The sequence below is a fragment of the Chelonia mydas genome, chromosome 2 (genome assembly GCF_015237465.2).
Source record: "Chelonia mydas isolate rCheMyd1 chromosome 2, rCheMyd1.pri.v2, whole genome shotgun sequence".
NCBI lineage: Eukaryota > Metazoa > Chordata > Testudines > Cheloniidae > Chelonia > Chelonia mydas.
The window spans coordinates 259,987,182-260,012,830 of record NC_057850.1 but is presented as its reverse complement, the minus strand read 5'-3'; the positions used below and the strand labels follow the sequence as shown (position 1 = coordinate 260,012,830).

The 25,649-nt window shown below is 56.6% G+C and overlaps 3 protein-coding genes across 5 annotated transcripts in view; 2 read left to right on the top strand and 1 right to left on the bottom strand.

Annotated features, from left to right (window-relative positions):
* The window catches only part of LOC102941352 (zinc finger protein 420), a 289,208-nt gene that overhangs the window by 3,771 nt on the left and 259,788 nt on the right, over positions 1–25,649 (top strand). The window contains exon 2 of the mRNA XM_043541827.1: positions 1,119–1,520. Coding sequence (XP_043397762.1) covers positions 1,119–1,520 — 402 coding nt within the window. The remainder of the gene's footprint in view (positions 1–1,118; positions 1,521–25,649) is intronic.
* On the top strand, positions 1,251–18,437 carry LOC102943808 (zinc finger protein 586). Its single transcript, XM_043541821.1, has 6 exons — positions 1,251–1,380; positions 4,397–4,523; positions 6,998–7,111; positions 8,347–8,463; positions 9,021–9,134; positions 16,801–18,437. Exons 2-6 carry the CDS (start codon positions 4,490–4,492, stop codon positions 18,015–18,017), a joined length of 1,596 nt encoding a protein of 531 aa, XP_043397756.1. The 5' UTR covers positions 1,251–1,380; positions 4,397–4,489; the 3' UTR covers positions 18,018–18,437.
* The window catches only part of LOC102942476 (gastrula zinc finger protein XlCGF57.1), an 82,195-nt gene continuing 79,054 nt past the window's right edge, over positions 22,509–25,649 (bottom strand). For all 3 annotated transcript variants that reach the window (XM_037891386.2, XM_043541801.1, XM_043541808.1), the window contains one exon: positions 22,509–25,208. In XM_037891386.2, the coding sequence (XP_037747314.1) occupies positions 24,028–25,208 (1,181 nt within the window). In that variant the 3' untranslated portion in view covers positions 22,509–24,027. The remainder of the gene's footprint in view (positions 25,209–25,649) is intronic.

Genomic DNA, 25,649 nt, shown 5'->3' with positions numbered 1-25,649 from the left:
CTCAAGAGTTCATTGTCTTACTGTAAACAGGAGAACCCCGGCTGTCCTTGTTTTGTCCAGCAACCTCCACAACCTAGTGTCTAGCATTTTGCTCAGACTGTAAATGGCCGTCCATTGTGAGTCGTACAGTAATTAACTTGCACATGACCAGCCAGAGTGAGATAAATGTCTCTTCCCCCCGCTTGACAGGAGTTTGTGGATCACCTGTCAGTGACTTGCCTTAACTCACCGCCCTAGAGAGCAGAGTTTTTAGCATAAAACAGAACTCTTCACCTATTTTCCGTATATACATCTCGCAATGGTTATGGCAACCCTTCTGGCGCTGGCTTTCGTTAGAGACCTTACGTGATGTTTCTTGGCAGACGAGTAGGCAGATGCAGACCCAGGGGATCTCTGTGGCCCATATGTACCCAGGTCCCCACTCCCTCCATATCCCCACATGTTCACCGAGAAATGGGGGGAAGGACAGCTCTGCCTTTCCAAGCCCCCGCATCAAAAAGCCTCCTACACTTCATGTATTAAACCCTGTGGAAATTCCACAAACCAAACCTTTGTCTAACAGGGTCTGGCTGGGTAGGTGTGACCCCCTCCCCCAAGGGAAATCAAAAGGAGCAAGGAAATGACACTGTCTGAGGCTCCCCTTCACTGTAGCCCACACTGCAGCTTTCCACAGACAGTGAGAGACTCGGCATCGTGCCAAGGAACTTGCTCCCGCCACTGACCCGGAAATGTTCTTTGTGCACCCCATTCCTAGCACGTCCTTAACGGCAACCTTGTGCGTCCCCCATAGAGACAGGCACCCCCTCCCTGCTGGTCCTGTGTGCACATGTCCCAGTATCGGTGGAGGTGGCGGGGAAGGGTTTTGCGTTGTACTGGGGGAGGAATGTGCTGTGCGTCTCCACGAGGGAATCCCGTCCGCTGACGCAGGGCTGGGCGCTTAGCGGAAGTGCACTGTGTGGACGGCAGATTCAGAGGAGGCCGTTGGCCTTTCCTGGCTTTTCAGGGCTGGCTCTCTGGGGCATCTCACACTTGCTCAGCCTCAGTCACTTTTAAGTGAAGTTTCGTTTGTGGAATAACGAGTCCCCCAGCTCCACTTACGTTTCTGTTCTTACAAACAGGCTCCAGAATGGGACCCGGAGTCAAAGCGCCCAATGGCTTTACAGTCCCGCTCTGACCCCAGACAGACTTCCGAGAGGGAGAACCAGCTGCAGCCGGCAAAGCTTTCCATGTGGCCTGCAGTAGCTGCAATCCAAGCTGTGGACAAGACAGTGGATTCCCATGCCACGCGGTTACTGACTCTGGAGAGGAGAGTGGGAACAGCTGAGAAGAAATTAGTCGATTGTGAGAAAACGGTGATACAATTTGAAAGCCAGCTGGAGAGTAAGTGGGCTGCGCTAGGAACTCTGATCCAGGGGTATGGACGGCTGCAGAGGAGGCTGGAGAACATGGAGAACCTGCTGAAGAACAGGAACTTCTGGATCCTGAGACTCCCCCCAGGCACTAGGGGGGAGGTCCCCAAGGTAACGATACCCCAGCTGGCGCCGAGGGGCAGAACTAAATCATGGGCAGAGATTTTCAAGAGTCGGTGCCTAAAGCTGGGTTCCTACCTTCATATTCAGGCAATGAATAAGTGGCCTGATTCTCCCAAGTGCTGTGCGTCCCGCCGCTCCCATTGGAGTCCGCCGGTGTTGTCGTGTGCTCAGCACTCTGGAAAATTGGAGTATTTATTCATTGCCTAAATATCGTCCCTTTGTGACCTGCGTGGCTAGTCAAAGTGCAGGGCCCTAGGGATGTTCCCGCTGGAAGGTAGGTATTGATGATGGAGTCTGTCAGGCTGGGGTTTTCTTGGACGCAGTCTTGTTTATCTGCGAGGAAGGCACAAATGGTCTCTGAGCGCAGGAGGCAGAAGGAGCAGTGTCTTAGCCAACAGCCTCCAGCCTCTGTAGCAGCACCAGACCCAAAGGAACTCTCTGGCTTTCTCCAGGGTCAGACACCAGGCTGTGGCTTGGTTTGCTTTCTCCCTCGGTCTCTCTCTTCATCTCTGCGTGTTCTCTCTCCCCTCGCACACACGCACGCCCTGACCCAAACAGACTTCTCCCCCCATTCGGTCCAAAACTGGGGTTCACAACCCCTTTTGTCTTAGGTTGGGGCTTGGGGGCAGCAGTGATTTATTTATCCTGATAGTTATGCTAGTGGAAAGATGTGTTCACACCCAGTTTCAGAGATGTGTGACCCATATCCCAGCCACCTCTTGGATAACAGGATGAACGTAAGAGCTTAACTTTTGACATCCACTTTTGAAACTCGTGGCCTCTTTCCCAGGTCAGTCTATTGAAAGATTTCTTTTCCCGTTGACACTCCATCTCCGCAGCAAGATTTCCCCAGTCAGGGCTGCGCGCTGGAGCGTGATGGCTCGTCTCTCTTCTGGAAGGACCCCAGAGTACGTTCTAACCAAGTTACAGAAACGCGCTACAATAGCGCCCAGGCGAATTGTGTTGACATGCTGCTCTGACGCTGTGTTGGCTGTTCCTTATTCACTGGCCTAAAATGGTTTGGATGAAGGGAGTGATGTGATCTGGCTGCCAACCTGTGTGACGGTGCCTAAAATCACATTGGTTAGGAACACCGTGGCTGCGCTGGGCCCATTCCCTCCCCGCTGCAACTCCGTGGTGTCAGCACACAGCTATCAGCGCTCAGGCTCCGTATCAGAGTACAGGGTTCAAATGTCTGCAGGGCAGGAAGGACGGCCTAGGGCATCGGGCACTGAGCTGGGACTCAGGAGACCTGGGCTCAGTCCCAGGTTTCTTATGTGTCCTGGGGCAAGTCACTTAGCCTGTGTGTGCCTCAGTTCCCCATCTGTACGATGGGCATAACAGCACTGGCCTGCCTCACAGGCCTATTGTGAGGCTACACACATCCGACTGTGAAGTGTGGAGATACAACGGTGACAGGGGCCATACAGGTACTTTGCTTAGGTTCAAATGTTGCTCCATATTTGCAGCCTCTGAGAACAAATTCTGTAGGCAAAACCTGAACAAAGAGTCGCTCCACAGGGACCTCCTGGCTCAGTTAATCACTGGGGCCAGTGCCGGAAATTGCTTGATTGTATTATTTCTGGAGGATATACCACCAGATAGTAATTTAACCATAAATTCCTTTATGCAAGCCAAAGGCCAAATGGTATTTATGCAGTTGCTCCACCCGTGTCTAAAATGCTAAGCTATAAGCAGTTGCAACCTGGATCAAGTGACACACATTCAGAAGCAGTTGACCAGAATATTCACAAAAAATACCCAGCCCGGGGGCTGCTCAAACCATTGCTGGCTGGCTCCACCTTGGGCAGGCAGGCAGTGGTAACGAACCCCTGAAGAGCTCACCCCTTTATACTCTAACAGACAAGTGATGTCATCGCCAATTTCTAACTTTAGCTAAGTACCAGTATGGGGCACCTTTCCGCAAGATATGGCAGTGGGGCCTCTGTCGTTCTAATTGTCTTAAATGTATGGATCTTAAAGCTACCTGCACTGGCCTTTTCTCTTCTTCCGCAGGCCCATGTTGTAAGATAGTACTGGGGCGTTAAAGGTTACTGCTCGTTTATCACATGACAAAACACCTTCTCTTTTTGTGTTAGAACCAGTGTGTAAGCATTGCTTATCATTCAGAGGCCCCTCTTCCAAAAATCTCCTTTTTCATCTCATTAGCCACCTTCTAAGCTCAGCATCCTCCCCAGAATTGGTCTTGCCTACATGCCACGTTCTTTCTAACTTTTAAACCTATTCTTTCCAAAGCCTGTTCATGGCCATGAAAGCCCCTTTATTTTACTTAAACTACAAAACACATTTTCTTTAGCCAAGCTCATTTAACCCTTTCCATATCTATCTAATCTTACAGCCAGCGTGTTCCCTTGGATCAGCATGCAGAGAGGACCTTCTCCATGTCTCTGCCCACTTCCACACACAAAGCATGAGAGGCAGCTGCCTCCACGATGGCGTCTTCCCAGAGCCCTGCACAGCCCAGGAGTGGGGAAATCCCTGTGCAAGGGGTATGTGGGTAATGTGGAGCCCCCTAGCAGCCTGCTCCATTTGAGCTGTGCAGCCTGGCAGTTGGAGGATGGGATCCACGTGTTGCATGGATGGCGAGGGGGAAGCAGTCTCTGTCCTACCCCTCCACCTGACCAAATTCAGATTTTCCTTTCCAGCTCTACTGGTGCAGGGGTGGGGCAGCATAGCCTCCTGCAGCTCTAGCTGTGATGTCTGGGGTGTTCTTACATGAAACCCATTTCTAGTCATTTTCCCAATAACAGTCAGGCGACATTGCTCCTCCCCATCTCCCCTGATTCATACGACAGGTGGGATTGATGCAGGACGTACTGAGTGTGCAATGCTTGTGATTCCAGGTGCCGGTGACATTCGACGACATCTCCGTCTATTTCAGCGAGCAGGAGTGGGGGAGCTTAGAGGAATGGCAGAAGGAGCTTTACAAGAACGTGATGAAAGGGAATTATGAGGCCCTGATCTCCCTGGGTAATTCTTTTTTCTTCGCTCGATTACGAGAAGCCGTGAGTTCGCTGAAGGTAGAGTTGGCTCCAGCTCAAGTTTACTCTCCAATTCCTTTCGTTCCTGGTGGGTCGGTAGGTAAAATCCTTGCAGTGCGGGTCGTGGATTAAGGGCTCGTCTACCCTTAAAACACTTCAGCAGCACAGCTGTGCCATTGTGCCGCTTCCGCGTACACACTACCTGTGCCGACGGGAGGAATTCTCCTGCCAGCGTAGCTAATCCGCCTCCCTGAGGGGTGGTCGCTGGGTCGACAGAAGACCTAGAGCTGTCTACATGTGGACTTAGGTCGGCTTCACTACACCGCTCGGGGGGTGGATTTTTCACACCCTGACCGATGTAGTTAACCTGACCTAGTTTTCTAGTGTAGACCAGGCCTGACACAGAGCTGGTCTACACTTAAAACGTGCATTGGCATAACTATGTCTCTTTCTGTTTGCGAATACAGACTAACACGGCTGCTACTCTCTGAAATATGTCTTTCAGGGGTGTGAAAAACCCATACCCCGGAGAGCCATAGCTACGCTGACCTGTCCCCTGGTGTAGACGACACTAGGAGGATGGAAGAATTCTTCCCTCCATGTAGCTGCCGCCTCTCGGAGAATTGGACTAAGTGCGGTGATGGGAGAACCCCTCCCGTCGTGGTACTGAGGGACTGCACGGCCGCGGTAGAGTGACGCAGCTGCAGCTCCAGCGTGTTACGTGTAGACGTGGCCCCAGTGTTGTTCCGAATCCCCCCCGGCAATGCTCTCGAGAGAAGGGGTGTGTTGACTGCACACGCACAGAGACTCTGGCTCTGTTGCGTTGGTCTCTAATCCTCGTGCTGACCGCAGCAGTTGTGTCAGCCCTCAGGGAAACGTTTGCTGACCCAAGTGAACACAGTGCTGCCGAAAGGTGCCCTGGTGTAGCTGGAAGCACTGGAGGCCTCGCCGCTCCGCCCATGTTCCTCACTCCTGGCATCTCTCGGCTTGAGCGGCCAGTTACTCGTTCTAACTGAGAAGGTGGTTCTGCGATTGGGCTGCATGGAGACCCCAAGTCGCATTACACAGGTACTTCCCAACCAGCCGCCAGAGGGCAATGGCTTGTGTTCCCCACTGACCTGAGCTGGATTTGAGCCAGTCACCTAGGAGAGAGATTCTGTGGCCTGTCACTAATTGTATGGACCAGCCAGTTCCAACTCCAGATACTGCACCAAATTCACTGCTGGTGTGTGCAGGTGCCACTCCCCTTTGCCCAGTGGGTTCTGAGTTGCCAGCTGCATTGCAACAGATGCAAATGGTGTCACAGATCCACAAGATCTGTGCTATACCCCGGCCTTTAACCGGCCCCTGGAAGGACCCGCTCAGTGCGCCAGACCCCCAGGGGGTCCCACTCTTCCACAAGGGGGGGGCCACACGGCCTCAGTGCCCCCAAGACTGAGACTCCTGTTTCTCACTGTTAGCTCTGCCCAGCAAGTCCAGCTGAGAGAGACCCCTGCTCAGGGACCAGTGCACGGCAGCGAGCGTGGGCAGGGCCGCCAGGCGCGAGAGCCGGGTTCATTAGCCGGCTGGAACACGTCTGGGGTAGCGCTGAGACCAGCGGTTCCGCGAGTTCAGACTGGCCAGCGCCGGGGCTCCCACGAGCCCTGCTGCCGTAGCCCCGACCTTCGCCGCCCTTGTCCCAGGCCTCTGAGCCGTCTCCTGCCACCTCCGCCCAGTTAACCGTTAACCCCAGCGGCCGCATGTCGTGTCGGGACGGCAGGGGCAGGAACGGCCCTGGCTGCACCATGCCTAGCCGGCTGGCCAGACCCCTGGCCCCAGCCACGCCGGACCCTGGCCGGACTGGCCCCAGGCCCCGCCATGCCAGGCCCACCCAGCTACCTCGGTTAACCAGATAAACAAAATAACTGTAATCGTTTAACCGGTTCACCTTTTTAACGAATATTTGTATCCCTAATACACATCATGTAATTAGTAGGAAGGAAAGGAATAATCCCAGGGGTTGACAGTGGACAGCAAATTCGATACCCCAGATGCACTGCCCAGTTCGCCCCAAGTTTTCCTTGGCTAAGATCCTGCACCTGAAATGTCAGGACATAACTGTACTTTGTGTGTCAGAGAACAGCCCCGGCGTCGCCAGGCTCCCTGGCGCCCTTGTCTTGTAGAATAAATAGTGTCCAAATTAACCCGTCTGCCCCTCTGCAGGTGGCTCCCTGCGCGGCTTCTTGGTGCTTGATAAATAGCATGTGGATTAATACTTCCTGTGCCCATGGCAGCCCCTTCCCTTAGGAGGAATCAGAGAGCCCCAGCCATCAGAGGAACAGCACCCTCCCCGGTGCAGCTTCTCTTCACATCACCTGTCGCCCCCAGCACTCGGGGGTTGGGTATTTCAAAGCATTGATAATGATCTGGAATGAGTATCCTACTGTGTGAATCAAACCCCGGAGCGTCTCTCTCCATCTGCAGACTACGCCATCTCCAAACCTGACCTTCTATCCCGGATTGAACGAGGGGAGGAGCCGTGTGTCGGGGATCGGGGTCGTTCAGAGGAGAGCGAGATCCCTGCAGACCCCAGCCCAGGTACCCTGAAACAGCTCAGAAATGAGCCCTGAGGTCTCTCGCTTCAGCTGGGTTCCCAGGGGTCCCGTTCCACTGACTGCCGTGGCATTGCCAGAGCTGGAGGTGTGACTGCCTGGCGAACGTGCACAAGGAGTGAAGTCAAATGGCTCGGTCCAGTGAGAGCTTCACGAGCTCTTTCATTCCCTCTGTTTCAATGGGCACTTTTCTGACACTTGTGCCAGGGCCAGGAGAGAAGAGAGAAGACCTCTCTGGAAGGAGCACGTGGGAAAAGGGCTCCTTTGAGAACCCTAAGCCCGGAACAACCCAGGGGCAGTTACACAATGTAACCCTGGCAGCCTGCGTGCTGCAGAACGTCCCGTGTCCTGAACGGGCTCTGAGACGGGACAGGCTCGTCCAGCCCCCGGGGGAACCACTAGAACGAAGGGAAGCTGAAATTCTAGCAAGCTCTCAGGACGTGCAGCTCTTCCCCATAGGTGGATTTCTGTTGTCCTTGTCCCTAGCAAGTGCCATCTGCAGCCGTCCCCTCATCCCACCTCGGCCCCCTGCCCCCTTCCTGACCATTCTGGCATCGACCCCACCTGCAGCCCTCCATTTCCCCTCCCACCGGAGCTGCACTAGTGTCTGTTCAGAGCAGCCCCCTCTGAAAACCGATGCTGGGCAGAGATGGGTTTCATAGAATCATAGAATATCAGGGTTGGGAGGGACCTCAGGAGGTCATCTAGTCCAACCCCCTGCTCAAAGCAGGACCAATTCCCAATTTTAGCCCCACATCCCTAAATGGCCCCCTCAAGGATTGAACTCACAACCCTGGGTTTAGCAGGCCAATGCTCAAACCACTGGTTTGAACCTCCTTGGCCCAGCTCTCAGCGGGGAGGAGAAACACGCAGGGTGTGTCTGCGTTCAGGCTGGAAGGGGGAAGTGCCAGCCAAGGAGACGTACCTGCGCGAGTTCTGATCAAACAATAGAAGTGTAGCCGTGGGGGTGCGCAGCGGGAGGGACAGGCCGCCCCACGTACGATCTCATCTGAGCCATTACGGACGTACTTGGGGCAGCCAGCCCCTCCACCGCCATGGCTACACGTCCAGCTCGAAAGTCGACGTACCCTTAATACCCTTGGCTGGGATTTGGTAAACAGCCTAGCGACTTCGGGCTCCCACCTACAGTGAATGGGAACTGGGTGCCCAACTCCCCTAGGCTCCTCTGAAAATCTGAGCCTTTCTCTTTCCTGTGAACAGAACCCCCCATTTCTGCATCAGACATTTCATTGTGGATTAACCAGGAGGAGGAGGATCCGGGCTGCGGGGGCCAAGGGGACTCTGGGGAAAACGAAATCAGTGGAAGCCCCTGCTCGGGTGAGTAATGGATTTCACCATCTCGGAGCTGCTGAGCGCAGTAATCACCCCGGAGCTCTTATCTCTGCGCCCAGCCATCTCCAGGGACCAGCAGCCGTTTCCTCACCCTCTGGGCAGACTGTCACCGACGTCTGCATTGCTGTACCCGACTTCTGCTGGCTTATCCCCCTGCCTTTCAATAGCACACAGCCTGCCTCCGCCTCGCCCCGTGTGGGGCTGGCAGTGCCCTGCGGGTGCTGGCAGGGAGCAGCCCCTCTGCTCAGGAGCTGGGACGGGACCTGCCCTGCGTGCACAGGATACTGTCTCACTCCCTTGCCTCCAGCGTGGGAGCCTGACCCATCTGGCCGTTAGTACCCGTGCTCTGCGTTCGTTAAGCCCAGCGGGGCGGGGGTGTCCCTTAGTGTTCTGGCCGTTCAGCAAATCCCCTCCTTTGGAGCCGCCCAAACTTGTCTTTGGGCGGAGGAGGGGTCCAAAGCGAAGGTGGTCGGGCCTGAGCTCGGTGTTTGGCTCCGGCCGAGAGCGGGGGAACGCGGTGTAATCCTCTTTGCCCTGAACAGAGTTTCAGATTGTCCCCCCCGATGCCGTGTCCTGGGTTAAACGAGAAGAGGAGCCGTGTGCACAGGATCGGCCGGTCTCTGGAGAAAGCAGAACCCCTGCAGGCCCCAGCCCTGGTGAGTAGCAGCCAAGACCACTGGGCACAGGGTGTGAGGGGACGAGCGGGGAATCCAGCCGGACCGTTTTACAGTTTCTGCTCATCTGGTCTCAACTTCTGATATGTTGTTAGTTTACAGGCTGCAAGCCAGCCGCTCGCACCCCCTCCTGGCCCTGCCACCACCCAGTCCCATCGCTGAGCCTCTCCTCCTTTCCCTCTTTGGACAGTCTGACCACTGGTCTTAGCCCCTCGTTTTCTGCTGCCTCTTGATCCTCACAAACACCTTTTGTATCCATTAAAAAGAGGTGTCTTCTCTCCTCCAGCAAAGAGCCAGTGCTGGCTTTAAACCCCTAACTCAGGGTTTAAGTGGGAGTAGAAACCAAACTGGAACGTAATCCCACAGGAGTGGAAGGGACCCCTGGGACCTGGAGTCCAGTCCCTGCTATCGCTGGCCACCCCAGCATGGAACTCGTTGCTGGAAGTTTGTTTATCCCTGTTTTTTCAGGGTGGCACCAGATACAAGCATTTATGGCTAAATTAGTATTAAATCCAAGCGGAATTTGTACGGTTGCTCCAAACATGCCTAAAAGCCCCACTAGTCAGGAGTTGCTACCTCCGAACAGTGACGAACCTTGATAAGCCTGTACAGATGTTGATCAAGGATACGCACAAAAAGGAGTCGGCCCAGGGGTGCTCAAACCCACGCTGGCTGGCTCCCGCGTGGACAGGCAGACACGCTAATGAACGAAGCTCACCCCTCTATACCCTTCCACAAACAAGTGATGTCCAATCACCTGCCGTTGTCTTCTCTAACGGCCAGGGATTAGGCAGTGTGGAGTTGTCCTTTCTCTGGCTTTGGCTAAAAAATGCTGGAGCAGTTGGACAAGGAATTTTCCTTCTGACTTCATCAGCTCCGGTTCCGGTTTAATATTTCCCGCAGAGTGTACCCTGGTGCAGGCACGGCTGCTTCAACCCTCCTGTCGCGCCTTCCCACAGCTGGGAAGTGCCTGCCCTGTACCGAGCCTGCAAAACCAGATTCTCTGTAGTCAAGTGCATCTAACCCTGGATAGACTAACCCGACCTGTTCAGAAACCTGCAAGCTCCACCTTCAGACCCCTTTTTCTTGCCTCCGCTTCTGTCGGGAGCCCCCTCCGGGACGTCTGTCCCCTGATGGTTAGAACCCGTCTGCGAATTCCCAGCCTGCTCTTCCCTGTGAACAGAATCTCCTGCTCCAGCGCCTGGCCTTTCCCCCTGGGTTAAACCGGAGCCGGAGCCGTGTGTGGGGACTCAGCCGGCTTTGGAGCAAAGGGGGCTCCCTGCAGAGCCCAGCGCAGGTGCGTGTTGGAGAGAAACCGCTCGGAACCAGTCAGTGCCGACAGGAGCTGGTCAGATCCAACTTCCAGCGCATTGCGACTGCAAACGGGCCGCCGGGATCATCAGGCCCCTCCCATCCCCTCCAGCACGGCCCCTCTGCCGGAGGGAGGGGGGTGGCGTAGGCCTGGCCATTCCAGCGTCACTCCACCTGGGGAATTCCCAGCGGGCCACGTAAGGCTGCTGTGCAAGCCCAGAGTCGCTCAAAGCAGCCTCATCGCTGGTGATCTCAAGGCCCAGGGCCAACCCCAGCATCTCAGGGAGACGGGGAAAACTTCCCCTCTGCCCTTCTCTAGGGGGAACAAAGAATTTATCAACCCTGAAGCGAGGCGGAGCCCGGTCCAGTAAACCAGCACCTTGATGAGTGTTCCCACTCACTCCCCACGGCCAACTTCCTGGGACTTGACTCCAAAGCTGGAGCCCCTGAATCGCAGAATTCCCTCCCTCCCCGGCAGGTGACGTGAATAACGGCTGCTTTCTTCTGCCCCGGCAGGTGACGAGATCCCGCTCCAACTTGCAGAGGAGCCTCGTGCCGAGGGGGGGGGGCGAGGGCCCAGGCCCCCCTGGGGCGTCCAAAGGGACCAGGGTCCAGAGCCCCGGGGAGGGCCCTGCGGCTCGGCAGAGAAGCGTCCTAGGGAGGTCGGCTCAAGAGGAGCATTGGGGAGCTCCGAGCGGCCGGGGGCCAGCAGAGAGCCGTGGGGGGCGAGCGGCCCAGCCCGTGGCCCGAGCGTGGGAAGTGCTTGGGGCAGAAGCCGTCGCTGCTGAGCCCCAAGAGGAGCAAGCTGGCGGAGAAGCCCGCCAAGTGCAGGGAGTGCGGCGAGAGCGTCGGCCGGGTTCAGTGCTGCCTCCAGGACCAGCACATGCCCCCGGGCAAGCTGCCCTTCACCTGCGCCGAGTGCCGGAAGCGCTTCCGCAAGAAGCGGCCCCTGCTCTTCCCCCCTGGGCCGCACCCGGCCGAGCAGCCCTTCTCCTGCCCCGCCTGCGGCAAGGCCTTCAGCCGGCGGGACGCGCTCCTGGCTCACCAGAAGACCCACCTCTGAGAGCACGAGTCCTTTGCACTGCCTGTGGGCAGGGCTCTGTCGCCGAGGGGCACACGCAGCACCAGTGGGCGCCCGCCATGGTGCGGGAGGAGCTTCGCCCACCTGTGCCTCCTGGCCAAGCACCAGCGGGTCCCTCCAAGGGCACTCAGTGTGGATGGGGCTTTGCCCACCAGGACAGCCTGGCACAGCACCAGAGGACTCGTCTCCTGCACGAGCCTGCCGAGGCCACCGCGGGGCTGGCAGCGAGGAGCCAGGGCCTCTCGGGCTGCACCGGCCCCTGAGCTGGGCTTGGCAACCCAACCCCCAGCTGTGCCCACGTGACACGTGTTACATCCCACCCGTGCCAGGCGAGGCAGAGACCCTCCAGGAATAGAGTCCCTGGGGAGGGTTTGCGCCAGCTGGGCTGTGGCTGCCCACCCGAGCCCTGCAGAGAAACCATCTGTGCGGGGACAGGGCTTCCCACAGCTCCGTGGTGGGGAACGTGTCGGGTCGGAGCACTGACAGGTCCAGCACCCGCTGGGAGGAGCAGCCGCACCGCTCCTGAGCACGGGGAAGGTTAAACAGGGACACTGAGAATCCAGGCAGGAGCGTCACTCGCTGTGGGAACATCCTTGGTCATACACCACGAGCCAGCTGGGCTGGTGCGTTCGGGTCCCTTTGCGCACCCCTGTGTTCGGGCGGCACAAAGGGGCCGGAAAGCAGCCAGGTCGGGCCAGCTGAGAATCCCCGGGCACGGGGGAGCTCTCGGCTTGTGCACCTGACTCCCGTGCCACCATGGCCCACCCAGCCCTGTACTGGGGGCTCAGCCAAAGCGCCCAGTGCCCCAGCTCTCCCCAGTTTGCCCTGAGCGCCGTGAGCCCTCCACACCTCTGACTATCCCCCGGGCAGGGGATTTGGTGCTTGTGGAAGATACCAGGTTAAGCACGGCTGGACAGTAACGGTCTCCATCCCCAGAGCAGGCCTGGCACGTGTAGTGACCACGCCAGCGTCCCCACCAGGCCCTTCTGTTCTGGGGTGGATGGGCCGTTCCTAACTGCGGAGACTCCAGTGGGGGTCTGGCTCGCATGCTCTGCCTGTTGGTAGCTGGACGGTCTGACCAACGGGCTCCAACAACGGCTGATGATAATGATGTTTGGCCGGTACTGACCTGGGACCAGGTCACAGGAGTAAAGCGCCATCCCTTGTGACCAGTCCGCCCTGCTCCCCGCCACTTGGCTGCTCCGAAGTCACTGAGGCACAAGATCACATACAGTGGAGAGCAACCGCGTGCGTGCACCGAGTGTGGGAAAAGCTCCCGGTATGAGCATCTCCCGGTTACCTGTCGAGAGTCACAGCAGGACGAGCTCCTCCTCAGGGACGGGCCCCTGGGCCTGCAGCAGGGAATCAAACCTGGGCCCCTCTGTACCAAGGACTGGTCGCTCAGCCGTTCTGGTTTGACGGTAGAAATATCGCAGCTGTTACCGGCTCAGAAACAGCTCAGGAATTTAACTCTCGGTGCTGGGAGAACCCAGCGGGTGTAGTTCTCCACTGCCTTGCACCCTCTGCAGTCTTTTCCCCCGTACAAAGTGCGTGCAGAACGCTTCCGGATCAGCTTGCTGCAGCCTCTCCCCCTGGGCCAGTGGAAATGAGAGCAGAGGGTGCAAGGCTGTGGGGACGCAGGCCCTGAGTTACAGTCATGGAGGGCAGGCTGTGTCCTGTAGTGGCAGGAGAATGGAAAGCACCGAGGGACTCCTTGTTGGTACCACAGCCGGACACATTGATGAGAGGAGAAGGGAAGGGTGCCAGCTGGACCGTGGCTTGGTAGTGGAGCAGTTTGCAGGCTTGGCTCCAGATGGGGAAGGGTTCCACAAGGAGCCATGGAGCGGAAGGGGAGATAGAAGCCAGGTACTGTCCGGGGATGATCTTGCTTGCTCTTGGAATTATTAACAGTATTTAAAATTAATATGAGAGACCACCAAACACTAATTGAACCATAAATCCCTTTATTCAGGCCAAAAGGTATTTTATACAATTGTTCTCAATATGCCTAACAGCCTCAAGGATAAGTGGTCACTACACCCAATACAGTGACAAAGTATTCGCAAGCATGTGGTCAATATATTTACAAACAGGCCAGACCCAGGGAAAACTCTCATATCCTGGCATGCACAGTATGATTAGGTAGGGGCTGACAATGAGTCCTTTGTGACAAAGTGGGAATTTTTCATAATATTTTGTCTGAATAGTGTGTGTGCTTCAGTTTCCCTTCTGTGGTGCATGGGTAACTAGGTGGTGGGGAAAGGTGACCCTTGTAGAAGACCCAGAGATCCCAGTGGGACTGATGCCTGGCTGTCTGGGGCTTGGGCCCAGACAATGGCCCGGCGATTTGGTAACTAGCAACTAACAACCAGGCCCACCCTCTGCAGGAAGCCAGCAGATTGTGACCAGCAGGGGAACAAAAGGCCTGCGGGGGAGGCCGGGTGACACCGTTTGCCCAGGAAGAAGAGCAAAGGATGGAGGAGGGGCCCTTGGGCTGCTGGTAGCAGGACACTTCTGGACTGGGGGCCAGAGAGGGCTCAGGACTGACCAGGTGACTGTGCTGTACGGCTTTGAGAACTCCGAACTTCCTACGCTGTGGTCCAGACGTCTAATAAACCCCTCTGCTTTTACAGCGCTGGCTGCATTGCTCCAGTTTAAACAAGGCGGAGGTGCATTGCTCCCTTAGGGTGTGTGGGGCTTCCCCATGTATCCAAGCCAGGCGGACTCGCTGAGGGGAGCTCACGGTGGAAGCAGGGGGGCTGAAGGCTCTGAGGTGTGGTCCCATGAGGCGGGGAAGCCGAGGGGCTTACCTTAGTGAGAGAGTGAGACCCTGAGGGGGGGCTGACACAAGGGGTCCTCCCAGGGACTGCTCTAGACCCCCAGACCTGTGGATCCGTGACACCCTCACATTCATAACTCCCTTTATCCCCTTCACCAAACAAAGCATACAACCTACCCCCTCCTTTCTTCCCCAGGCCTTTCCCCGGGTCTCTTCCCCTCCTTCCTGCTGCCTGCAGAACAGCGGGAGGGTTTGGGCTTGTTGCTTTTTAAACAGTTTGTCTTGTCACAGCAGCTCTTTATTTTATTAGTTACTTTTTGACCCATACACCCTGCCCACACTGCAAGTACTTCTTAATATTCTCACGACATCTTTTATTTGCTGATGGGGGCCTTACTAGCCCCAAACCATAAAGCAGACATTGTTTTCTTAACCAAACTAAGCTCTCTTTAATTCTTTCCATTGCATGACTATCCCTACGACCCGTGGGGATGATCTCCTATAGTGGTGGACAGAGGGCCCATTCTAATCGGCCACGGACTAGTCTAGCCATGGAGACAGCTCCGTTCCCCCTTGCGAGGCGAGGGAAGTTGGCACAGGTGTCGCGCTGTGCCTGCTTTGTGGACAAAGCGCGGACTGTAGGCTCCAAGACTGTTGCTCGGGCACCGTTCACCAGCGCACTGAGGCGCCTTGGTGGCAGCAAGGCACCTCCCAGCCCCCTGCCACTGAGCAGGAGACCAGAAGCTGTGCAATCTTCCGTGCTCCCTAGCTGGGGATACCGGGGTAGTTCACCTGCCCGCACGTCCGGAAAACGCCCCATGTTCCAGGCATGCAGCTAACGCCGCGAAGCCAGCGAGAGCTGATGGTGTTCAGGAACTTGCAGGAGCTGCCCGTTTAGTTGCGATGACTGTGGGCCCAGTCCTGCAAACCCTTGCCCATGTATTACTTCCATGAGTGTTCCCCTTGAAGTCAACGGGCCACATCCTGTCAGTGTGAACTGCAGGTCCCTGGCCCAGTAGGAAGTCACCTGTGAGTCAGGGTTTGCAGGCTGAGGACACATGCACTAGAAAGCTGCATCCTGCTCTTTGCAGTGTGGCTCCCCCAGGGTGAGCGCTGCTGGGGGACCAGCAGGAACATTCCCCTGGACAGGGCTCTGGTATCAACACCGGGTGCCTCAGCTGCTCCCACTGACTGCGGTGGGAGTGGGGGTGCATTCTCCACTCAGTGCGATTCCTCCTAGAGCCATTGGTGTGCGAGCAGCCAGCGCCTGTCCCTCCAGTGACGAAGGGGGCGGGTTTAAAGCCATTTCATTTGCTTGGTAGCAGCTACTCCGTGAACAGTGACCGAGCTGCCTGCCCCTCCCTCCTCTGCCCGGGCAATGCCATTTCCAGTCCCGCTCCACTGGCCCAGATGGAGCGTGTGGGGGAGCCACGTGTCGTGGCTCAGGCAAAAGGGAGCGAATCCCTGCACACCCCGGTGTGGGGGAGTTGCAGCAGGTGTCTCAAAATGCTTTGCACTGGAGCCTGGGCCGCACTTAAAAGTTAGGTAGATGTAGACGCGGCTCGGTCGACGGAAGAATTCTGCTCGACGTAGCTACAGCCTCCTGGGGAGGTGGCTTCAGTACAGCGATGGGAAAGCCTCTTCCGTCGCTGGGGGAAAGGCCCACCCTGCAGCATTACAGCTGCGCAGATCCAGCGCTGTAGCTGTGCCCCTGGAGTGTGGCCATGGTCTTTCAGGGACATTGGTATAAAACACAAACCAGAAATCCAGGAGCTTGAGTTAGTTACATTTACCCCAAACACTTGGGTTTCCTCTATGGAAACTCAGTTAAGATGGGCAAACAACCTTAACTATGCCCCTCAGCCGCACCCGAAAAGAAAATCAGGAAGGCGGTCTGCCCTATCTATCCCGAACACACGTTTTCATCTACACTGAGACTAGAATACATGACTCTCCATCATCTCTGCATTGTAGGCCTGCTAGCTCGGTGTCTGATGACGCTTGGCTCACTAGCTGGTGTGGGGCAGCACGAGCCCAGGCCTGGGAAGTGCTGCGCTTTGCATGGAAGGTCCTTGGGCCCCCATAGCACCTCGCAGGATAGGGCCAGCACTGAGTGGTGAACCTCTTTGCTCTGCTGTTTGGCGAAGCAGGGCTTTGTAAAGCCTCGGCTAAGCTGAAGAGCTTTGTTCAGGGTGGGGAAGGCAGGCTGCCTTCCCGATGGTTGATGCTCCTGGATTTCTAAAAGAATAAAAAAACTGCAGAACAGCCCTGACACAGGGGAGGCTGCAGTTTTCTTGCAGCCTTGATCGCTCCTACACGTCCCCGTGCCCTCCATGGTTTCAAAACCCCAAACTAGGTCAAATCTCATGGTCCCTTCCCAGGAGCATCCCAGCTGACTTTCCGTTCCTGATTCAAGGCTACTGTACTGACTCCGTTGCATTAACTGAATAAATCTCTGGATTCTCTCTTTCTTTCAGCAGCCGGCAGGATTGTGATCAAAGCCGAGGAGCAGCAAGTTGAGGAAAAGCCTGAAATCCTGGAGCTGACGACGACATTACTGGGAAGAGCAGACGACGAGGCTTTCCAGAGCCAAGGCCAGCCAGCAGAGAGTCTGTGCAGCTCAGAAGGACAGCAGGGAGCTGGAGAGGGCCTGGAAGAGCCCACCGCACGCGGGAGCAATCTGTGTGAATGCAAGCCAGGGGCGGCGCTGGAGGAAGCCCGTGCAGACCAAGGCCCATTTACACCTGCAGACCATGGGCCAGGCGTCAGAATCGAGCAGCTCCCTCCCCTGCCCCAGAGAATCCTGACTGGAGGAAAACCCTGTAACTGCGCTGAATGCGGGGAAAGCTCTTGCCTCCAGCCCAGCCTCCGGAAGCACCAGTTGCCTCATGCCGGACAGGGGGCTAACGTCTGTGGCGAGTGTCGGCAAAGCTTTCGGCCGAAGAGGAGCCTTCTAACACACCAGCGATCCCACGTGGGGGAGGGCAACGGGCCCTTCATTTGTCCCGCCTGCGGGAAGAGCTTCGGCTGCCACCCGGCGCTCACGCGGCACCGGCGGCTGCACGGCGGGGAACGCCGGTACAAGTGCCCCGCGTGCCCCAAGAGCTTCCTGCAGAAGCGGCACCTTGCGGATCACACGCGGCTGCACACGGGGGAGCGGCCCTTTCCGTGCCCGGCCTGCGAGAAGACCTTCAACGAGAAGTCCAACCTCAACAAGCACTACCGGATCCACACGGGCGAGCGGCCCTACCCCTGCGCCCAGTGCGGCAAGAGCTTCACCCAGAAACACCATCTCCAGAAGCACCAGCGCGTCCACGGGGGGCCGAGGCCGCAGCCATGGGGGGGAGGGGGGGATGGCTTCCCGGCTCCCCCGGCAAACCCTGCGGGGGAGAGACTCTACCCCTGCATCGAATGCATGGAGAGCTTCACCCAGAAGACAACCCTGGAGCAGCACCAGCGACTGCACACCCAGGAGAGGCCCTTCCAGTGCACCAAGTGCAACAAAAGCTTCCGGCACAGGCAGTCGCTGAACAACCATCAGAAGAGCCACTCTCCCCCCAGGGCTTCACCCCGCCACAGGCAGCGGACGGAGACAGCCCCCGCAGGGGAAAGACTGAAAACAGGCAGCAGCCCAGCGGGCTGGCAGTGGGGAGGAGGCAATTTACAGGCTGTTCCCTCCCCAGAAATACAGTAACACATTACATGACGGGCCCATACGCTCTATAATAGCAGCTGGCGTTTACCGAGCGCCAGACTGGTCCAAAGCACGGGCCAGTCCTTCATGAATCCTCCCAGTGCCCCTGTAAGACGGGGGGTCAGGACTGACCTACCTGCTTCACAGGCAGGGAAAGTGACTTGGCAAAGACCATGCAGTGAGTCAGTGACAGAGCCACGAGCAGCACCCAGGCGCGCACTCACTCCTCCAGGCCACGCTGCTTTCGGAAAGTGTCTTTAACTGAAGTGGGACTTGACCCTGGTAACTAACATGTAATGGTAAACAGCAGATGCTACATTAGAGACCGTTACCTGAAGGCTGATGTGTTTTGAGACCAGTTATTTTTTTAATGTACATGAAAGACTATCAGTGGGTTAGGGGCTGGGGAGGCTGGAAAGTCTAGTTATGGGGCTGGGACAATCAAACAAGCTCAGAGGGGCATGGGGAACGGGGGGGGCTGGGTCTGACAGTGTCTTCCAGCCCCACCTACGCCATGTTGTTCACATGGACATGGAGCCAGGCGCTGGTTTCCCTGAGCCCCCTCCCAGCCCGTGTCCTGCTCTGGGTGGGGTTGGTAGAAGTCCCTGGCAGTGGAGGGGGATGTTCCTGCCATAGGCCTTGTCTACACGGGGAAGGGTTTGCTGACAGCGCTATTGCAGTAGGGCCGGACCAGCAAACCCTGCTGATGGCCGGCACAGCTTCTACTGGCAAGAGTGCGTTTGCTGAGCCACGGGGGAGAGGAGCTGGAACGGGGCGGACGAGGGCACGTGGGAGAAAGGAGAGCAGAAGCGTTGGAGGCAGCTCCTCGAAGGGGTGGGAGGAAATGGGAAGGCAGAAAAATGCACATGGCAACTTCATGCTTTTGTCTGGTGTGCAAACAAAGCATGTAAGCCCTGCCCTGAGTGGCTAGCAGGGATGCACCTTGGGAAAAGAAAGGGGCTTGCAATGGGTTTGAGGGCAGACTAGGAGGTACCAAGCATACTTGTAACAGGGAGGACTTTCCAGGCACACAGGGTGGAGAGACAGCAGGAGCAGCGAAGGCTGACAGGCGAGGGAATGGGGGGGAAAGTGCAGAAAAAAGTCTAAGCTCTCCTAACTTGCTTGCAGAAGTCCTGCAATAAATACAAACCTCCCCTTGGGGCCTTTCACCCAGGCCTGGGTGAGTCCTCACGGATCTAGCCAATTCTGGTCGCTATCTGGAGCTCCGGAAACTAGAGGGGTACAGCACACGTGGGGGAGAGGAGAAAGTGGCTTGGGAACCCGCTAGCTTGTGCTGTCTGTCATGGCACACAGACCCTTATGTTCTGGGTGCCTTGTGACGTCACTTGACGGGTCGCCAGCTAAATGAAGAATTTTGGGTTCTCTGGCCTCAGCCGCAGGAGGGTTCGGCCCCCAGGGTGGGTGCGTGCGTGTAGCCTTGCCACGGCCATTGTACCCAGCATGTTGGCTAGCCTTGCGCTGAGCAGGGTGCAGCACGTGAGGCCTTAGTGCCGCGTGCCCAGAGCCTGGTCTACACTGAGGCTCCCGGCGAGTTGCTTCAACAGTGAGCCCGTTTGGGGGGAAAGCCTAGTGTAGGCACAGCAAGGGCTGCCAGGCCAGCCTCTTCTGCCAGCACGAACGAACAGGTGACCCCAGCGAGGAAACAAATGACAGGCCGGTGGGAAGGCCAGGAGGTGGGTGAGCAATTGTGCCGTGGCCATGGGAATTTTCTGTCCAACGCTGTTTGCCGTACCTGGCAGCTGTGGGTGAGGGGTGACCTCCAGCTGGCTCCGCGGGCCACCTCCCAAAGCTGCCCTCACACCTTGCAGCAGAGGCCAGACTCAGTGCCCTTGGGGAGGGGTCACGCCTGCACTGGGCAGGGTGGGGGAGGCTTTGCCACACCTGCTCTGTGGATAAATGTGGGACCTTCCATTGAGTGAGCGTCTCAGCTGGAACAAAGCCGGCGAAAAAGACTTCTTAGGAGGAGGAGCCGCTTAGAGCAACGCCCCTGGGGGGGCAGAGGGCGTGTTGGGGCCAGATGGTTCCAAGCAAGGAGGTGCTGCTAGCCTCGCTGTCCAGGAAGGGGTGGGGCTGCCCCGAGAAACCCAGGCCATGTCCTCTTGCCCCCCAGAAGATGGAGGGGTTTGCACCAGCAGCCTCACACCAAGGAGCTGCTCATAAGAATGACCATACTGGGTCAGATCAATGGTCCATCTAGCCCAATAGCCTGTCTCTGACAGTGGCCAATGCCAGGTGCTTCACAGGGAATGACCAGAACAGGGCAACGATTGAGGGACCCAGCCCCTGTCGTCCAGTCCCAGCTTCTGGCAGTCAGAGGTTTAGGGACACCCAGAGTTACATCCCTGACCACACTGGCTAATAGCCAGTCATGGACCTATCTTCCATTATCTAATTAATTATACTTTTAGCCTTCACAACACCCCCTGGCAATGAGTTCCACAGGTTAACTGTGTGTAGTGTGAAGAAATACTTCCTTATGTTTGTTTTAAACCTGCTGCCTATTCATTTCATCGAGTGACCCCAGGTGCTTGTGTTATGTGAATGGATAAAACACTTCTTCATTCACTTTCTCCACACCATTCATGATTTTATATCATATGGGCTCCATACAGCCCCTAGGGGTGCAGGCCTGCAATGTGCATCTGTGCAGGTCTGTGTGCCTGGGGGGGCTGATGTACCACGCCATGTTTATACCTTCCCCCTCCCCTGAGAGTATTGCCTGGGGCACACTGCCCCCTCCCCAGCAACCACTGCCCCTAGTTGTCAATGTGGCCAGCCACCACCAGCCATTGGAGCGTCAGGGTGATTCTAGGCCTGAGTGTCAGATGGGGAATGCACATCTCCTCCCGCAGCCGTTCGATCATCAGTAAGTGGGAAAGGGGGAAGTGTTAAGACGTTCTTTCCACCCTGGATTAATTCATCAGAGAGCTGGTGCCGAAGGAATCCATCTACACTTAAAACATATCAGAACAGCTGGGAACGACACCCCTCTGCCCAGCCTAGCTCTGCTGCCAAAACCCAGCATAGATGCAGCTGGACTGACAAAAGGGGGCTTCTGTTGCTGAAACTAACAGCATTCAGGATGGTGTTTCTGTACCAGCTTCTGGTGGTCTACACTACCTGCATGGGGCAGCGGGAAGCAGGTCCCTGCCCTCCTCCTGTCTTCAAGCAGAGGAATTTTTAAGCAGAGCCAGTTTGGAGTCAGTGAAGCTCAGAGCAGGGTGAGATATCTCTTGCCTTTTAACTGTATGGGGGTGAAGCCAGAACAGTGATTCTCAAACTTTTGTACTGGTGACCCCTTTCACATAGCAAGCCTCTGAGTGCGACCCCCCCCTTATAAATTAAAAACACTTTTTCATATATTTAACACCACTATAAATGCTGAAGGCAAAGCAGGGTTTGTGGTGGAGGCTGACAGCTCACGACCCCCCATGTAATTACCCCCCGATGCCCTGAGGGGTCCCGACCCCCAGTTTGAGAACCCCTGAGCTAGAACATCCCACCAGGTCGATGGCCCTGTATTTCCCAGAATGACGTTGGCAACGGTGACACTGCTGACTGCTGTTTAGCTTGTGGTCCAGTAGGACGTGGCCTGTGTGAGCCCCCAAGGTGAACACCCAGCAACAGGCAGCTAACCGTGTCCCCCTTCCCTGGAGACCCAGGCTAGCACACGGCTGTGGCGCAAGAGCCAAGCACTGGTGCCTACGCAGCACAGACAGGGCCCCCTCGTGATGCCCGGGGTTTGGTTCGGGCTCTTCTACAATGAGCAGGCTTGAAGGAGAAGGATACGCCAGAGTTCACTAGCCCCTGTGAACAGAACAGCTACACTGAGTCAGACCGATGGTGCATCTAGGTCAGCATCCGGTCTTCTGACAGTGGCCAGAAGGGAATGAACAGAACAGGGCAATTTGGAGCGATCCATCCCGTCGTCCACTCTGTAGCCTCTGACTGTCAGAGGCTACAGAGCATAGGGTTGCATCCCTGCCCATCCTGGATAATTGATGGACTTACCCTCCCTGAACTTGTCTAGTTCTTGTCTGAACCCCATTACAGTCTTGGTCTTCACAACATCCTCTGGCAAAGAGTTCCTCAGGTTGACTGTGCGTTGTGTGAAGTAGAACTTCATTTTTTTTTGCTTTAAACCTGCTGCCTATTAATTTCATTGTGTGACCCCTCGTTCTTCTGTTATGGGAAGGAGTAAATAACATTTCCTTATTTACTTTCTCCACACCAGTCACAATTTTATAGACCTCTGTCATATCCCTCCTTAGTCGTCTCTTTTCCAAGCTGTAAAGTCCCAGTCTTATTACTCTCTCCTCATATGGAAGCCGTTCCAGACCCCTCAGCAGTTTTGTTGCCCTTCTCTGTATCTTTTCCCATTCCTATATATCTTTTCTGAGATGCAGTGACCAGGACTGCACGCTGTATTCAAGGTGTGGGCGCACCATGGATTTATATCAGGTCATTCTGATATTTTCTGCCTTATCTATCCCTTTCCAAATGGCTCCTAACATCCGGTGCTTTGGGTGCTCTAGCTCCTGCTGACGCACTACAGAAGAGCAGCCCAGAATGCACCTATACAACCCCAGAGAGGCCCAGCGGTAGACCTGCAAACATGGGTATGATCACAGCTGCTCTGCAGGTAACTGTTACCTGTCATCTCTTCAGGGAGCCAAGGACCCCCCCAAACAAACAAAAACCCAGCTGTGTAGACAGCCCTGAAAGCTTCAAAAGCTTGCAGCTGCAGGTCTCATTTGAGGGAGGCCTGCAGGCAGCTACTGGGAAGGTAAATAGCTCCTAGCCAGAGCAGATCCGCAGTGTGATTAGCAGGGGAGAGCCAAAGCACCAACCTTACACTGCATTGTAGCTAGAGCTGCTGTGGCGGACGCAATGCCTGCTCTGGAGAGTTCTCACAAGCACCCACACTACTCCTAGGTCGGGCAATGTTCATCGGAATTGAGCTTGGCCCCAATTCCCCCACAGCCCTTTTAACAGCTGAATTATGTGGTTTGACCTTTAAAGTGAAATACTCCTAGAGTCTGCCTTCCTGCGACAGCTCCAGGACCTGGGACAGAGTCATCACACCTTACTGACACGCTTTGACCACCCTGCACCCAGCTTAACTTTATTTTTTGCTGCTGCTCCAGGGTATTTGAGGGTACACCCCCACCACGAGTTGCAGTGGGAAGCAGGAGTGTCACAAATAGAACAGAAATCACTGCTTCAAGTTTACCAATCGCTTCCACGGACTGGCAAGCGAGCCAGACGCTGCATTCCTGCTCTCACCCGCCAGGGTGAAGCTCAGCTTCCCTTTCATGAGGGCTGAAGGTGGTGAGGCAGAGAGGTAAGAGCATAGGCGGCCTGTATTGTAGACCTGGTTCTGCCTCTGGCTTGCAGACCCGTCTCAGCCTCGCCGCACCTCCGAGTCCCCAGCCGTACCGACTGCGGGAAGCCGCCCAGCGCCGACAAGCAGACCGCATTGGTCTGTAGCACTGGAGGACCTGGGGGACAAAGTACTGTTAACCCAGCACACCTGCCGACGTGCTGACGCTCACTCCCAACAGCCTGTGCACCACTTCTGCAGTCACGTAGGAAGTCGTTCACGTTACAGCAGCATTCTGCGACAGCGGCTCGTAGGCCTGCCCTGCACCATCCCCGCAGAGCAGAGCCTGCTGGCGACGTTCCCGCTGGCGGTGTCAGCAGTCAGGAGACTGTTCGTACAAACAAAACAGCTGCGGCCGCTTAGACGCTTCCAATGCATCGTTCAGTCCGTTGTGGGGTCTCTACCCCGGGCCCGGCACGTAACGGCTGCTTGTAGCTCACATTCAATACAGCCTTGCGTCAGCATCCCTCGCGTCCAGCGCTCCCCTCCCATCCGGCATGCAGAGAGGGCGTGCGATTCACTGCAGGGTTTCACATGGAGTGGATCTGGCTAGTCTCTGGGGGAGGCTCTCCCACTGCAGCTCCCAACGCAGGGCTCACCCCCCTACTACCCTGTATTTTCCATTTTCGGGGACAGCAGCGGGCTCTTGAACTCTGCCCCCGGCGCAGCCGGCGTGCCACCCTGCTGGCCGGCCTGCGCGCACGGGTGCAGTCTCAGGGACTGCTGGCAGCGGAAGCTCTTGGCGCAGGCGGAGCACTGAAAGGGCCGCTCGCCCGTGTGGATGCGCTGGTGCTTCAAGAGGTGCTCCTTCTGGACAAAGCTCTTCCCGCACTCCCCGCACGGGTAGGGCCGCTCGCCCGTGTGGATCATCTGGTGGCGCACCAGCCAGGAGTGGCAGATGAAGCTCTTGCCGCACTCCAGGCACTTGTAGAGCTTCTCCTTGGTGTGGTTGCGCAGGTGCTTGAGGAAGTAGGGCTTCTGGGCGAAGCTCTTGCCGCACTGGGTGCACTTGTAGGCGCGCTCGCCGGCGTGGGTGTTCTGGTGCACGGTCAGGTTGGTGAGGCGGGTGAAGCTCTTCTCGCACTGGGCGCACTTGTAGGGCTTCTCGCCGGTGTGCGTGCGCCGGTGCTCCACCAGCGTGGAGAGGCGGCTGAAGTGCTTCTCGCACTCCAGGCACTTGTAGGGCTTCTCGCCGGTGTGGGTGCGCTGGTGCTCCAGCAGGGTGGAGAGGCGGCTGAAGCACTTGGCGCACACGCTGCACTTGTAGGGCTTCTCGCCGGTGTGGGTGCGGAGGTGGGTGGTGAGCGTGGACTGGTGGATGAAGCCCTTGCCGCACTCGGTGCAGACGTAGGCGCGCTCGCCCGTGTGGGTGCGGTAGTGGTTGGTGAGGTTGGACTGCTGCGTGAAGCCCTTGCCGCACTCGGGGCACACGTAGGAGCGCTCGCCCGTGTGGGTGCGCTGGTGCTTCACGAAGTGCTCCCTGCGGCTGAAGCACTTCCCGCACTCGGGGCAGAGATAGGGCCGCTCCGTCGCGGGGGCCCCCGGGGACACGGTGCTGGCTTTCAAGGGGCTGAAGTCTCTCTCGTGCTGGGTGGGTTTCTCTGGCATATGTACTGCCAGGGTCACGTTTGGCCCATTGGAGCTGTACTGACCCTCGCAGGACAGGCTGTGCTCGGCACTATGGTAAATATTCTCTTCCGGTCTTTGGGCCGAGGTCCAATGAGGCTCCAGCTCCTGTGAATCTTGCTCCTTGTTGTTCTTTTCGTGGCTGGCGAGCCAGCCGTCAGCTGGAACCAGGAGGAAACGCAAAATGTAATTCACAGGACAGACTGGGAGAAATGAAACTATGCTGCATAAAGCAGTGGGGGGAATGAACTCTCTGGCCATGCATCAGAGACCAAATGAGGGGAAGGCTGGGCCTCTGGTTACAGCACTAGGGTCTTTCTCTGCCACAGGCCTAGGGCAGAACACAGCCTCTCTCCACCTCACTTCCCATCTGCTAGTGGAGGACAGCAATCCTGCCCTACCTCCCAGCAGCATGGGGAGGATAAAGACAAAGCTTGGGAGGTGCTCTCCATAAACCTCCCCAAAACTTCCTCATCATCCATCTTCAAATTCCTCTGCAAAACTCTCCTTCACCATGACGCCATGCAGCCTCTGACACTTAGGCTGCACGGCCTGTCATACGGACCAATATTGCCCCTTGTTTTCCTGTCCCCCCCATCTGT

Bases quoted from the DNA above. Each gene is read 5' to 3' on its own strand.
- LOC102943808 (XM_043541821.1), top strand. From the start codon at position 4,490: ATGAAAGGGAATTATGAGGCCCTGATCTCCCTGG. The intron at 4,524-6,997 runs GTAATTCTTTTT...CTCCATCTGCAG, and splicing joins TGAGGCCCTGATCTCCCTGG to ACTACGCCATCTCCAAACCT. The intron at 9,135-16,800 runs GTGAGTAGCAGC...TCTTTCTTTCAG, and splicing joins CCCTGCAGGCCCCAGCCCTG to CAGCCGGCAGGATTGTGATC.